Genomic DNA, 16,332 nt, shown 5'->3' on the forward strand with positions numbered 1-16,332 from the left:
GAGGACGATAGTTTACCTAGGAAAATAATGGACTCTGTTATGGAGGGTAAGAGGGTTAGAGGGAGACCAAGACGACGTTGGTTAGACTCGTTTTCCAATTATTTAAAGATAAGAGATATAAAACTGAACGAGGACAAAGAGAGGATTTTGGCGGCGATCAGTAAATTCACAGAGGCTTGCAGACTGAATGCTGAATGGCATAACAGTCTATAATCAATATGTATGTATGTATGTATGTATGTATGTATGTATGTATGTATGTATGTATGTATGTATGTATGTATGTATGTATGTATGTATGTATGTATGTAGGTATGCATGTATGTGCGTGTAATAATAATGAACAAATCGCCTTTATCTGAGGATGTGATTCTTTTATAGCATGTGAATGTGATGAAATGAGCTTTGATTGACTCACGCACGTGCATTAGGTACCCCAAATCCCGTCCTCGCGCCTAATTTCGTCCCCCTAGGGATTTCCAGTTTGAACGCTAGTACCTAATGTTTAGCCACGCCCACACGTGTAACCTCATCCCGTTGTTTTATTGTGAGAGTGAGTTGTGTGCACCACGTTCAGTTTCAATATACAAGCAGGATTCATTTTTCATGCTAAGCTGAGTTAGTGCAGCATTCAAATTAAGAGCCTGTTATTCCCAGAGTGAGCTCTGATATGTGTACGATATACAGTACTGGACTGCATTTCAGTCGTGTGGTGTAGTTCCTGGCGTATAATCGCTACAGTGAGGTGGCTGGCGTGAGTTACTGTAGCAGCCTTCAAGTAATTCATTATAGGGAACGTATTTGGTAAGACAGAAAGGAAAAATATATTAAAATTAATTGTAATTTTCATAAATTTGGTGAGGGACGAAATTACGAACACATTTTTGGTAGTTTAGTTTTTATAGTGTTTATGTTTTTCTCAAATATTGACTACTTTACGTTGTAAAGTTTAATTGTAATTTTCACCTAAGTGGAGAATATATTCGATACTATACATACCAATTTCTAGCCTTATCCATAATATTCCTGAATTTCTACAAGTCCCAACCTGCTAAGGGGACGAAATATGGGTCCCGTATACTCACCGCTACAAGCCGATGACCCGACTCATTCCTCCAACTGGACACCGAGAATTTCAAAATTGTGGACCGGTCACACTGCGCGGAGACGGTCCATGACTCTATAATCATCGCCAGTAAAACTAGAGAGAGCAGCATGGTGTTGCCTGAAGAAAAATCAACATTGTTTTAATTAATATTGGTCAGGATGGAACTGAAATCCCTTCAATACAGCGGAAGAGAAGTCAGTGATACAGGTAACAATGATAAATCTCTGAAAAATCGTTCAGAACTTCTACATCAATTCCCATGATCGTCCTCGTTCAGTTGCCAATAGTTAACGCAAACCACCTGACTAAGCTGCCTCAGTGGTAGTGTCCGATTGATGATCCCCTATAAGGTAGTCAATATTCGAAGGACGGTCAAATATATTAACACCATATGTTATTGTTATGGGTATATTACAGATATCTGGAGAAGAACGAAGTGTCACGTGACATAAGTAAATTAGCGTCATTCCACTATAAATCCACTTTCGTTGCTAGATAGCATCACAATCAGAATGTCGAAATCGATAGCAATGCCAGCCAGATGGCACCACTTGAAAAGGTATGCGTCTCGGTAGCTGAGTCTATACGATTGTTTCTTTGTACCACCTTGCAGAATAATCAACAAATTTTGAAACTGAATCCGTCAATGTGTTTGAAGTTCCACTGAATTGTTAATAACGAGGAAATTCTGAGCACTGGGAAGAACCTAACACAATCTTTCATCTCTACAATGTAACTTAATCTGCGCTTACCTGGTCAGTAGCTACTGCCTCAGTCCAGGTATTAGAGAACTGTACGTAACGCCGATACTTGTGGTAATTTTGTGAACGAAATAGAGTATAACTGACTAGCAAGATGCCCGTGCTTCCTACAGCTTTTATTTTATTTTTCACAACTTGCTTTACGTCGCACTGACACAGATAGTTCTTATAGCGACGATGGGACAGGAAAGGCCTTGGGGTAGGAAGGAAGCGGCCGTGGCCTTAATTAAGGTACAGTCCCAGCATACTGTATGCCTGGTGTGAAAATGGGAAAGAATGGAAAACCACTTTCAGGGCTGCTGTCAGTGGGGTTCGAATACACTATCTCCCGGATGCAAAAGCTACGGTTTTGAAATTAAAGTTATCTTTAAAAGTCTCCAGTTTTGGAGAGTTCAACGTTGGGTGAACCTGTAAAACTCACCCTCAGTTTGTATATCAAACGATTTCAGAAACATTAATATATTTGTCATCAGGCCCCACCCCCGATCAAATCCCCTTAGGGGTGTATTAAGACTACTCCTTATTCAAAATATAAGACATATATGATCAACAATCAGGTGAAATATCAACCCCTTCAAAGGGTTTCAGAGAAATTATTCTCGTCACGGAGCTTCACCAACGACTTGCCCCTCCAGTCAAAATCACTACACTACTTCAAGACATCTTCTTACTTAAAACCTAAGAGTGAGGAGCACCACTCATGTGAAATGCAGGCGCGGTTCTGCCTTTAGGTCACATGGTCACGTGCCCCTCGACCGATTAAAACTATTATAAAAATCAGAACAACATTGTGCACGATTAGTGTCACGACCATCTTCAGTGAGTTCAAGAGGCTATGATTCACCGTGGTTGTTCTTGTTCTAGCAGCCCTGGACTAAACTAGGCAACATAGTAAAGGTCTAATCCTGGATGGGACCGACTCGTTCTTATACCTGAACATCATCCCCGCATTCTGCAAGTTGTGAGGGGTGAAGGGAGTTATGGCAAATTCCATTGACCCGGTCACAGTATTTCTTCGACGAGACACTTCAGCGCTAGTTCGTATTTTGAACTTACTTCTCCTACAGCCTACTAGATAGCACCCAGCTACTTTCTTGTCAACACATGTATTATTAACGCGCGCAAAAGTAGTGTTTATAGCAAACCTGTGCTTACCTTGTACGTCCGTTAGATTAATCGTGTCCATCGGTGTCGATGTTCATTGCAAGTCTGAAAAATGTGTGAAGATTAGTGTGATGTATCTGAGTGTATTCCTGTGCGAGCATAAGTGTTTTTAAAATGAATCAAGTGAGCTACTTAACCATACGTAAGGAAGTTACCTGAAGAACAAGATATGGCACTCCACAGACTTGATATATAAAAGGAAAGTCTCCCCCCGAAGATTGACGGAAGGAAACTACGTGAAATTATGAGAAATCGATCCTTTCAGTCGTGGTGTCAGCTACCACATAAAGGAAAAGGAGTAGTGTTATATTCAGACTGCCCGAAAGCAAACTCCTGGATGACTCATAAATCACCTCTGTCCTCCTCTGAATACATGAATGCAGTGAAGATGACATGCAACCTCACCGCAGTCAAGTAGGTCATTCAACACAACCCGTTGCCGCCAAAATGGCTGCAACGAGACAGAAACCCTTGGACATGTGTTGGGATTCTGCCGAAGCACTGAACTAATGTGCAACCACCACCACCACCGTGTAAGATCGTCGATTGCTCAAGGCTTGAGTCAGCGTGGATGGGAGGTGCACGAGGAGGTTCACCGCATCTCTACCGATGACTCTAATCGGAGGGCGGACATCGTAGCCATCAACAGAGAGGTGGTCTTAGATCCCACCATTCGCTTTGAAAGGGACCTGGATCAGGCTCGGGATGTGGACCTAGAAAAGCAAGCTATTTATATTCCATGCTTGCCTTACCTTTCATCTAAGTATAAAATACCTATCGATCGGTGGATTGTCAGAGGCCTGCTATTCGGAGCAAGAGGCGCCCTCCCTAGTCAGACATCGAACTTCCTACAAAACTTGAAAGTTCCATTCTGTGAGTTAGAAAAAATAGTAATACAGATACTGAGGGACTCCGCAAATCATTCATTTCCATCTGTACCTGAGAACGTGATTGACATTTCTCCCCCACTAACCCCGGGAAAAAAGAAGATAACATCTTCAACGATTAAATCTTCATTTCTGGATATTTTTAAACTCCATTCGAATTGAAACTGTATTACGGATCCAAATGGTCACCCTCATTGGAGGACGGACGATTTATTTCTTTAATAAATCTCTCTCTCAAACAAATTCGCTTAATTACGAAAACAGATTATTAACTAAAGAAATGGGCCGACCAATACCAGAGCTTAGCATAAATCAAGTGTTCAAAGATAAAAATAGAACCTACAATCACAGTTTTATATGCAAAAAATAAAAAGGTAAGATTAATTTAATTGATTTGATTCCTAGTGTTCCTAATATGTTGAACGTGCCCCACCTATTTTTATCATCACGAGCCGCCACTGGTGAAATGTTTAACTTTGTAAGTTTAACTCTTTCATAGAAATGAATATATTTGACATGAGGTCTCACACTGCGCTCTCCCCCTCCCCACCATCCCCACTAATGACCAATATTCAAAATCCCTTTGGGACGTATTTGTTACTGCATATATCGCATTAACAATATATTTAATTAATTTTATAACATATTTGTGTTTAACTTACATTATTGTAGTATTTATTTATATTTCTTGAAATTGTGAATAGAGGGCAGCACTTGGCTTCCGGGACTGTTTTCTGGCGCCAGGGACTGGCGAGAAAAAGGAGTAGCGCGTCAGACATGCCACTAGTAACATGTAGAGACAACAGTCTCACAAAATACTAGCACAACAGTGCTAACCTTTCAGGTGCAGCCAAACCATTGGCACAATAACAATTAGGAACACAAGTGTAAAGAATATTTCGAGTGTTAATTTGTGTCAGTACGTACCGCGTGTGTAAATAAAATTTTATTGTATATGTACAAGAAGTACGTTCAGTACTAGTACCTTTTGTAGTTCACGTACATCTGAATATATGTGACTTGTGTACTTTTTATGTTTTATATATTGTATTGCCTTAATAACATTTAAGTGGTCCTCCGAAAGTGTAATTCATTGTTTTTATGTGTGGTTATCATACGCGACCTCCAGAGGTAAAGTTTTGATCGAAAAATAAACAACATTTTCATCTCGGTCAAACATTTTGGTCCTAACGGGCCGGATACTTCGAGCTTTCATTTTATGTGACAACAAACATAGTGCATTTACAGTGACTGGATTATGCCGATAATATATTGTGATGTATCGTGGTGCAATTTATGACGCAATTCGCCACATGGCTGATTAACGCGCGAACTCACGCCGCTAAATCAGAGCTACCAACCGCGCCGGTCAAATCTTCCGCGCTGTGGAATACAACCTGTGGACTGTTGGCAGTAGCAACCCTGAGCCATATCAAGATGGCTCCTTGATGACAACAACTACTTCCCACACCTTACAAGGTCAGATCCAATTCATATCTTTATTCCTATCCTTTCATTATGGCAGAGGAGAGTATTAAAATTCTAATACGCAAACGAGGTGTAATAAAGGGCAGCGTAACACGTATTAAAAACTTCGTAGATGGGTTTAACAGTGAGCAGGGAATTGTGGCTATTATCTCTCGTAGGGAAAGTTTAGAGGAATTGAAACAAAGGTATGAGGACATTCAATCCCAGCTAGAAATCAGTGAGGAGGGAGAAACATACGAAGCAGATAGAGAAATATTTGAAGACACATATCATCAGATAAAGGTCGACATAGACAGAATAATCACCCAGCATGAAATAACAGGTCTTTCCAGACACTCCAGTCAAGGGAATATCTCAGTAAGCAATAATTACAATGGGGCGCACATCAAATTACCTACTATTACACTGAAACCATTTGGAGGCGAGTACGAAGACTGGAGAGGATTTCACGATTCCTTTGTATCTATGATCCATAACAATCAAGATTTGCATGATATACAGAAATTTCACTACCTAATTAGCAGTCTAAGAAACGAACCTCTTTCAATTGCACAAAGTCTCCCTCTATCTGCTGAAAACTACAGCATAGTTTGGCAAAGGTTAATAGACAGGTTTCAAAACAACAAATTAATTTCGTCAATCCACATTAAACGGATATTAGAGCAAGACTCAATCCAGAAAGAGAATGCCAATTCTCTCAGAGAGGCTATAAACACAAGTCAGGCCAATGTAAAAGCATTACAAGCCCTTGACTTAGATGTTTCAATTGAAGATTTATTATTGTCACAATTGTTAATCAACAAACTAGACCCAGCGACTAGGAAGGCATGGGAAATACACACTTCAGGTTCTGAGTTAGAATCTCTGGAGGTGTTGTGGACATTTTTAGAAAAGAGATGTTTAGCACTTGAGGCAATCAAGCCAGGTACTCAAGTTCAACAGATTAAACAGTCGATTAGATCTACACCCAAACATCAAGTAAGCAATGTGCATGCTAGTGTTAATTACCAATGTGTACTCTGCAAGGGCTCACATTACCTATTTAAGTGCGAGTCCTTCAAAAGGCTCAATGTCCATGAGAGACATAATGTTGTGAGAGATTACAAATTATGCTTTAACTGCTTGGGCAGTAATCATAATGTCAATCAGTGCCAATCAGGCTCGTGCAAGATGTGCGGAAAGTATCACAATTCACTATTGCATGATGACACCAGACGTGACCGCAGCAGGCCAATGCTTAGCTCACGGGAAACAGAGAGAGAACACAGCTCACGCCAAGCAGTAGCTAATCACACAACCCGTTCAACAGATGTTACTCACTGCGCTGTCAAGGAATCCGATCTGTCTACAGTCTTGATATCAACAGCGATAGTCAAGGTTAAGGACATTCACGGTAATATGCATGAGGCTAGATGTCTTTTGGATTCAGGTTCTCAGACAAATTTCGTGAGCGAAGAACTAGCTCAATTATTACGTCTAAGAAAACAAAAACATGTTACACCAGTAACTGGAATTAACGGTGCAGGAGTTCAAACCTCACACTGCATTACAGTTCATTTGCAATCTGCGGTCAGCCCTTTCAATGTAGATGCCACATGCTTAGTGCTACCAAAGATTACAAACAATTTGCCAAGTAGAAAAATAGACATTTCAAGATGGAATCTACCCACCAATATAAAATATGCCGACAGAAATTTCCACATTCCAAGCAAGATCGATTTGCTACTCTGTGCAGACATATTCTTTAAGGTTATATTGGAGGGCAAGAAAACTCGTGATGGGTATCCAACATTGCAGAATACGAAACTGGGTTGGGTAGTAGCTGGCCAGGCACCCATACAACACCAAGGGGAACATGCAACATCACTATTCATCCAGGTAGACCAATTAGACACACACCTTAAAAGATTCTGGGAAATAGAAGAACTGAATATGCCACCAATCACTAAAGAAGAAAGAGATTGCGAAGAACACTTCACTAAGAACACAACGCGAGATGCTACAGGAAGGTTCCGAGTTCGACTGCCACTTAAACAGACTTCATCTCAGTTAGGGAATTCATACCCTCAGGCAGTAGTGAGATTCTACAGTATTGAGAAGAAACTTAATCGTGATCCCAAATTAAGAGAAGAATATTCAGCATTCATGAATGAATATCTGAAACTTGGCCACATGAAACCGGTACCCACGTGCACTGAAGATGGAGGATACTTCATGCCACATCATGCCGTATTCAAACCAACAAGTACCAGCACTAAAACTCGTGTTGTCTTTGATGCGTCTGCTAAGACTGACAGTGGCGTATCTTTGAATGACAAGTTACTCGTAGGTCCTACCATACAAGACGACCTGCATTCTATTGTACTACGTTTCAGATCACACAAGATTGCTCTTGTCGCAGATATTACAAAAATGTATCGACAAATACAAGTTGACAACAAGGACATGAAACTACAACGAATACTATGGGGAAACACTAGCACCGAACCTCTCCAGTGTTATGAACTCACGACAGTTACTTACGGTACGGCAAGTGCTCCCTTTCTCGCTGTGAGGTGTTTGAAACAGTTAGCCGATGACGAGTCAAAGGAATTTCCACAAGCAGCAGCTGTCCTTAGAAAGGATTTTTATGTTGATGACCTCCTAACCGGAGCCAGTACTGAATCAGAAGCCATTCGTTTACAGCAAGAATTAGAGACATTACTGTTAAGAGGGAGATTTGAACTTAAGAAATGGTGTTCTAACAGCAGTAAGGTCATGTCAAAAATACCAGAAGAAAATAGAGAAACCAAATCACCACTTCAACTCGACAATGCAGACACAGTAAGAACATTGGGAATACTATGGCACCCTTCTACGGACCAGTTTCAATTCGACATAACTGTTAAAAGGGTTTCCCATGCAACCAAGAGAAGTGTACTCTCAACTATTGCTGCAATTTTTGACCCTCTGGGCTTATTGGGTCCAGTTATTCTCTCATGCAAGGTCTTCATGCAACAACTCTGGACCTTTCAATTAAAATGGGATCAAGACCTGCCGAGTCAGCTTCTTAACACTTGGAATGCTATTTACTCGCAATTACCAGAACTTAACGACATCAAAATTGACAGGTACATTTTAAGTAAGACTAAAGTTGTAAATTGTGAATTACATGGTTTCTGCGACGCCTCTGAACGTGCTTACGGGGCTTGCGTGTACATTCGTACCACAGATGAAGAAGGGCTTATTTCATGCAATTTGATGTGTTCTAAATCAAGAGTCGCCCCACTTAAACAATTGTCAATTCCACGCTTAGAATTGTGCGGCGCTCTCCTGTTAGCAAGATTACTTAAGCGAACGTTCACGAGTCTCAACCTGGATATAAGTTCTATTCATGCGTGGACAGACTCTACAATTGTCTTACAATGGATTGCGTCACCGTCGACGAGGTGGAAAACATTCGTCGCCAACCGGGTCTCTGAAATCCAGGACACGGCAGAAAACTGCACATGGCATCATGTGTCTACACAAGAGAATCCAGCTGACATATTGTCACGAGGAAGCGAGCCTCAAGCATTAAAATCACATGACCTCTGGTGGCATGGACCGTCCTGGTTGTGCCAGCCTGAAGAATTATGGCCAATCAGTACTGCAGAATGTACCTCAGAAGCACTTGAAGCCAAACCCACTACATGTGCAATCAACAGCTGCGATAATGAAGACATCACTACACGGTTTTCCTCGTTATCAAGAATGAAACGTGTCTTTGCGTACTGTAAAAGATTCATCTACAATTTACAGCACTCACATGCGAAGATTACAGGAAATCTAAGCACGGAAGAATGCAACAATGCACTACTTTGCTGTGTACGATATATTCAACACCAGGAATTTCAGAAGGAAATTCAATATCTTCAACTGAAAAAAGAAGTTGACAAGAGAAGTCAGTTAAAATCTCTCGCTCCATTTCTTGATAAAGATGAGTGTCTCAGAGTGGGCGGGCGATTACGTAATGCAGACGCAGCATATGACCAGAAACATCAGATTATACTACCAGCGCATCACCATGTCACGAAATTAATTATTCGTGACGAACACTTAAGATTACTACATGCTAGCACACAGCTACTAGTTGCATCACTTAGAATGAAGTATTGGATTCCTCACGCCAGGACAACTGTCAAAGGTGTCATTCGCAAATGTGTGACATGTTACAGGTTCAAGGCCGAGAGCTCATCGCAATTGATGGGCCAGCTGCCTGCTGAAAGAGTTAAACCCACTCGTCCTTTCCTATATAGCGGTGTAGACTTTGCGGGACCCTTCTTCATTAAACAGGGTTCTCCACGTAGTAACACGAGAGTAAAATGCTACGTTGCACTTTTTGTCTGCTTAGCCACCAAGGCCATTCACTTGGAACTTGTAAGCAATTTAACCACCGAAGCCTTCATTGCTGCCTTAAGGAGAATGATAGCCCGGAGAGGAAAGGTACTTCAACTTCACAGTGACAATGGTTCATCATTCATCGGAGCCAGAAATCAACTTCGAGAACTTAACAAATTATTCCAATCAGAGCAACACCAACGTGAAATTGATAATGTTGGAATCCAAGAAGGATTTACCTGGAAATTCATTCCTCCACGAGCACCAAATTTCGGAGGTCTTTGGGAAGCTGGGGTGAAATCTATGAAATTTCACCTTACTAGAATCACCAAGCACGCTCACTTGACATTCGAAGAAATGACCACTCTTCTCTGTCAGATTGAATCCATTTTAAATTCACGTCCAATCACTCTCCTGAACAATGACCCAAATGACACCTCTTATCTTTCACCCGGACATTTCCTGATAGGAGAACCCATGATGGCCATACCTGAACCAGACCTAACCTTATCAAATACTTCAAGGCTTTCCAGGTGGAATCATCTTCAAAAAATGAAGGGACATTTTTGGAACAGGTGGTCATCCGACTATCTGGGCAGCTTGCAGCAACGCATGAGATGGAAGTCAGCACAGCCCAGTGTATCTACAGGAACTGTTGTCCTAATTAAGGAGGACAACACTCCACCATTGGACTGGAGACTAGGCATCATTGAGCAAACATTTCCAGGCAAGGACGGGTTGGTGAGAGTCGTTGATGTCCGTACACCCACAGGAGTTTATAGGAGACCTGTGTGCAAATTATGCCCACTCCCAATTGACTAGTGACCTCAGTGTAGTGCGTCGTCCATATTTTCTTGTGTATTTGTGCATATGTATTTATCTTTGACTTGACAGTTTTTTCTTTTTTGAGACAGAACTCACTGCATTACTTGTTTTATTTTCAGGGTATTTAATTTCATTGTTATTGCATTTAATTTGTAAAATGTGAGCACATTTTAAGTGGGCCGGTATGTTACTGCATATATCGCATTAACAATATATTTAATTAATTTTATAACATATTTGTGTTTAACTTACATTATTGTAGTATTTATTTATATTTCTTGAAATTGTGAATAGAGGGCAGCACTTGGCTTCCGGGACTGTTTTCTGGCGCCAGGGACTGGCGAGAAAAAGGAGTAGCGCGTCAGACATGCCACTAGTAACATGTAGAGACAACAGTCTCACAAAATACTAGCACAACAGTGCTAACCTTTCAGGTGCAGCCAAACCATTGGCACAATAACAATTAGGAACACAAGTGTAAAGAATATTTCGAGTGTTAATTTGTGTCAGTACGTACCGCGTGTGTAAATAAAATTTTATTGTATATGTACAAGAAGTACGTTCAGTACTAGTACCTTTTGTAGTTCACGTACATCTGAATATATGTGACTTGTGTACTTTTTATGTTTTATATATTGTATTGCCTTAATAACATTTAAGTGGTCCTCCGAAAGTGTAATTCATTGTTTTTATGTGTGGTTATCATACGCGACCTCCAGAGGTAAAGTTTTGATCGAAAAATAAACATTTTCATCTCGGTCAAACAGTATTGTTTTAAAACCACTTGTTATTTTAAATGTAAGAATGAAGAGCGCCAATGACGTGAGTTATTAACTTCGTAAGTCAAACGGTTTCAGAAAATGTAATATTTTGTTATCAGGACTCACCCAGGTCAGAACAATTCACGAGCGCATCGTTTTAAGACCAATTCTTACACACAATTGAAGACAGCGAGGAGGAAACATCATGTAAAATTTCAACTTTGTACATCATGAGGATTCAGAGAAATTATTATTTTTCTCATCAGGCCTCACATCCAGGTCAAAACCCCTTACTGATGCATTGTATTAAGAACGCATCTTACTTGAAATGCAAGACAAAAAGGAGGAATCATCATGTGAAATTTCAACTTCGTATATCAAACGATTTCAGAGATATAAATACTTTCGTTTTCGGCTCTTAACTTCCATTTAAATCTTAAGGGCTGAATTTTTTTCTAAAATTATCTTATTTCATTTCTAGTACATAAAGGAGGAATCGTTCAGTGAAATTTCAACTTTGTCCCGTGAACGGTTTCGGAGTAATGAATATTTGGGTTTTCAGGGTTTTATCCCCGTTTCACCCCCCTTAGATGTGGAATTTTTTGAAACCCTCCCTTAGTAGGTGCCCACATTGTAGTGGAAATGTATCCCCATAAGATTTCAGATTACAGTACCCTGCAGAGTACAGACCTGCCAGATTTGTTCAAGGATATCAGATTCACACTTGCCTTATTAAGGAAGATACCATATTATTGTAGGGGAACAGAAATGCGACTAGCCCACACTGGAAGTTCCTATGCTTTATAAATTGCGATCGCGGAGATTCTTTCTAGCTAATGAAGACACAGTGGAAGCTCCCTACTTGTACAGTAAGTGTGGTCGCTTTACGGAGGAGTGTTCTGATAAAGGTGATCAGTAGGTGAAATGAAGAGGGCAATTTTATATATAACCAGCATTTGTATCTGTTCTTCGCACGTGAATTTGCAACGGATTACATGTTTCCTTCAGGAATGTATGAGAAGTAACATGGCTCTATTCACAGGTTTAATGCGATATGTTAAAATATTTCCCCACGAAAGCGCGTGGCAGTAACGCGAAATATGATTAAGCTGAACAAAGTCGAGGGAGAGAGAATGAGGACGATTTCTGAATTTATTGTACGGAACAGTCCTGGTTCGTAGTTGTGCGAAATTCTCCGTGGTTCTCAGGTTGCATATAGTATCTCTGACCACTGGCGTGGCGGTCTAACGTTGATGATACCTCCCTTAATATCTGCCCTACCGAAAAGAATAAAATGGCTCTAGAGTTTTTTTTTTCTCGTTGCCCACCTTGCACGAGATGTACCACGGGACTTGGACTAAAAATACCATTTTTTGTATTCATCTGCGTTTTTATCCGTCGTACGATAAATACGTGCATGGCATAAAGGAACGTAAATGACCTCTCCTTAAACGTTTGTAATATACAGCCTTTCGATAAACCTAACGTTCACGAAAATATTCGAGAGTAATCTTCCTATAAATACCAAATCCATGTGATTACCACGACATCATATGCATATGAATATACAAACAGATAGATAACCAGACGGGCAGACACCAAAGGGAAAAGTTCTACCTCATTTTCCTCGATGTTCAGTTACATTAGGTGGGGCGAATTTTCAAGCCGAGCGAAGCATAATGCGTCGTTTGATTTTCTCCTGTTATGGAACATTCTGCGAGAGTGTCCGTCACTGGCAGTAGAGTATGAAGCCCGTGGAAAATAATAATGTTCTCCGTCGTTTAAAGAGTAAGCGAAATTTTTCTCATAACAACAATATTATTTTAAATTAAGGCGTTTCGCATATACTGTAGCCTATAGATTTACAACAGTGTAAGAGGAAATCGAAAACAAACTCTTCTGTTCTTCCTATAAACCCTCAGACTATTGAGTGGTTTTAAAATGATATGCATATTGAAACCTGCTCCTGGATGAATAGACACCAAATACCAAATTTGGTTGAGATATAATAAGTAGTGTAAGATAAAATTGAAAATAAATCTCTTGTGGTCTTTCTATAAATCCTTAGTGTATTGAGTGGATTTTAAATTATATCCATATTTGATCCTGCTCCTGGATGAGTAGATCATAAATATGAAGTTTGATTGAGATACAATCAATAGCGTAAGAGAAAATTGAAAAAACCCTTGTGTTCTTCCTGTAAACCCAGTCTATTCAAGGATTTTTAAATGATACGTATATCGAAACCTGCCCCTGGATAATTAGACTCTATATATGAAGTTTTGTCGAGATCAGACAATTAGACAAACAGACACGAAAGCTAAACACTACTGATACGATCTTGAGTTGACCGAAAACGGATAAATATATAAAAATATGGCGAAATAAATGACATTACAGACAGCGGACTCCCCACAACTGTATACATAAGATTATAAATACAGTAGCCTATATCAATGATTAGCGTAGAAGTACTAAGACACACGTTATAACCGCTAACACAAAAATCACTGGCAATAATTGCACAAACACAATTAATTAATGACATTTATTTTATAATATTTCCCTAAACATCTGTTGCTTGGAAAAAACAGTCCAGCCGAGTGAGCTGGCCGTGCTGTTAATGTTATGCATTTCAGCGTTTAGTCTGCAACCCTCTGTGATTTTACTAAGAATTTGGCCGCTTTCAGTTCTATAACTTTTATCTTTAAATCATTACAAACTAAGTCTAACCATCGTCGTCTTGGTCTCCCTCTATTTCGCTTACCCCCCATTCTGCTAGGTAACCTATCCTCCTCCATTCGCCTCACATGATCCCACCACCGTAGTCGCTCCATGCGTACAGTCTCATCCATTGAGTTCCCTCCATACATTGTTCTCACCTGTTTGTACCAGCGATTACACTTGCTACTCTCATGTCTCTCACTTCGAACTTATGCATACGATAACCTGAGTCCACCCAGTCTTCACTACCGTAATGCAAAGTTGGTCTGAAAACAGACCGGTTTAAAGATAATTTCGTCGTGGAGCTGACTTCCTTCTAACAGAATACTCTTGATTGCAACTGCGAACTCATTGCATTAGATTCGCTGCACACTTCCTGGGAAGACACACACATCCTAAACTCTTAAAATTATCTACCTGTTCCAAGTACGTATTCCCAAACTTACATTCCGTTCTCTTAGGTTTCTTACCTACTGATATCACCTTAGTATTGGAAAAGTTAATTTTTATTTCCTACTTATTGCCATTAAAGCCAAGTCGTCGACATGCTTACTACATTTCGATATAACTGAATTCCTCCTGGTCACTTTATATCTTTCAGTACATAATCCATATAAACTATGAACAACAAAGGTGAACCAAGAAAACATTCTAGCATCAATTCTCGCCGTTGCCCATTTGTCAAGATAAATGCCTTTGGCTGGTTTTAAAAACCTACCCTCAATCCCGCAGTCCGCTGTAAGGCGAACAACTTTTCTCTGGTACTTTGGCGTGTTTTCTAGATATACGGAACATAAAAATGGCAGCTTATTCCTCTAGTATCGTTCTTAAAATCACCTGTCACATATTGGCAATCTGATCTTGACAGCTCCTCTGTGGTCTGAAACCACACTGGTTTTCATTCAACATACTCTCAACTACTGACCGAATCCTCCCTTCCAAACTGCCAGCGAACAACTTATCAATGAAATACCTCCACAGTTGTTGCAGCACTTTCTGTCCCCTTGCTTGCAGCTATTGCGTTGGTCCTATCTGAAGGTACCTTACTAAAATTCCATGATAACCTTAATTTTCTATTAAGCTATTTCATCCCCGTCTCCCCAATACACTTCACCATTTTAGGTCTAATTTAATCTATTCCAGTTGCTTTACGACAATGGTGATTATTTACCATCGTCTCCAATTCTTCAAGCCTAATTTCACAGACTTTTTGTCCTCCTCCTGATGAGCTCGGGTTTTCGCGACATCGACAGAAACATTCACATTTACGTTGAGAAGATTTTCAAAATACTGCATTCCCCCGTCCAGTGATTTTCTGGGATCTATTATGAGTTCAACCGATTTACCAAAATGAAACCAGAAAAATATGCAGTCCAATCCAACACCTTACTCACCAGTAAATTCACGGAAGTTGAGAATGGAACATAACAAATATCTACTGTGCCTTATTTTATATAACGATGACGGGAAGTCTTTAGGATTCCCTGTGAGAAGCGAGAGAGCATTGGATGAGCGGGACATTTTATCGTGGCCATATGATAACGAGGTCAGAGTGTGTCCACATTGTGTCATCCTTGACACTGTAAGCGTCATGACCATGTAAATATTCTATTGATATGAAATTGCAGCAAGAAGAGCGAAACATCCCCCGCTCAGAACGTGTAGTTAAAGTCTCCCAATATCCGTAACACGGGCGCTAATTGAGGACACAATTAAGTGGAAAAAATTCCAGCACTCAGGTAAGGGCCCCGTGGTCACCAATCCGCTTCTGCATGTCACCTCTTTGGACAGGCAGGAGATACCGTGGGTGTTATTCTACCACCGCACCCACAGGGGGTAAAGATTATGAAACCAAACTGGTTCGAAGTGGTTTACCACAAGTGTTATACCACTCCTATAAAAGTGAGACACGATAAGTGTAGCCCAATATTCACAAAATGCCTAAGTATTCTTCTTCTACTTTTATAATCTGCTTTACGTCGCACCTTCACACATAGGTCTTATGGAGACGATGGGATAGGAAAAGGATAGGAGTGGGAAGGAAGCGGCCATGGTCTTAATTAAGGAACAGCCCCAGCATTTGCCTGATGTGAAAATGGGAAACCACGGTAAACCATATTCAGAGCTGTGGACAGTGGGGTTCGAAGCCACTACCTCTGGAAATCAAGTTCATAGCTACGTGACTCAAGCTACTTCTCTTCTTCTTCTTCTTTCGGTCTTCTTCTTCTTCTTCTTCTTCTTATTATTATTATTAT

The 16,332-nt window shown here is 40.3% G+C and overlaps 1 protein-coding gene across 1 annotated transcript in view; it reads right to left on the minus strand.

The window, feature by feature from the left end:
- LOC137500508 (uncharacterized) overlaps window positions 1–15,598 on the minus strand; it is an 89,262-nt gene extending 73,664 nt beyond the window's left edge. Inside the window, exons 1-2 of the mRNA XM_068227431.1 lie at window positions 15,472–15,598; window positions 1,086–1,225 (exon numbers count right to left, since the gene is read on the minus strand). Coding sequence (XP_068083532.1) covers window positions 1,086–1,225; window positions 15,472–15,598 — 267 coding nt within the window. The remainder of the gene's footprint in view (window positions 1–1,085; window positions 1,226–15,471) is intronic.
- Between the last annotated feature and the right edge of the window lie 734 nt (window positions 15,599–16,332).

The sequence above is a fragment of the Anabrus simplex genome, chromosome 4 (genome assembly GCF_040414725.1).
Source record: "Anabrus simplex isolate iqAnaSimp1 chromosome 4, ASM4041472v1, whole genome shotgun sequence".
NCBI classification, from domain to species: domain Eukaryota; kingdom Metazoa; phylum Arthropoda; class Insecta; order Orthoptera; family Tettigoniidae; genus Anabrus; species Anabrus simplex.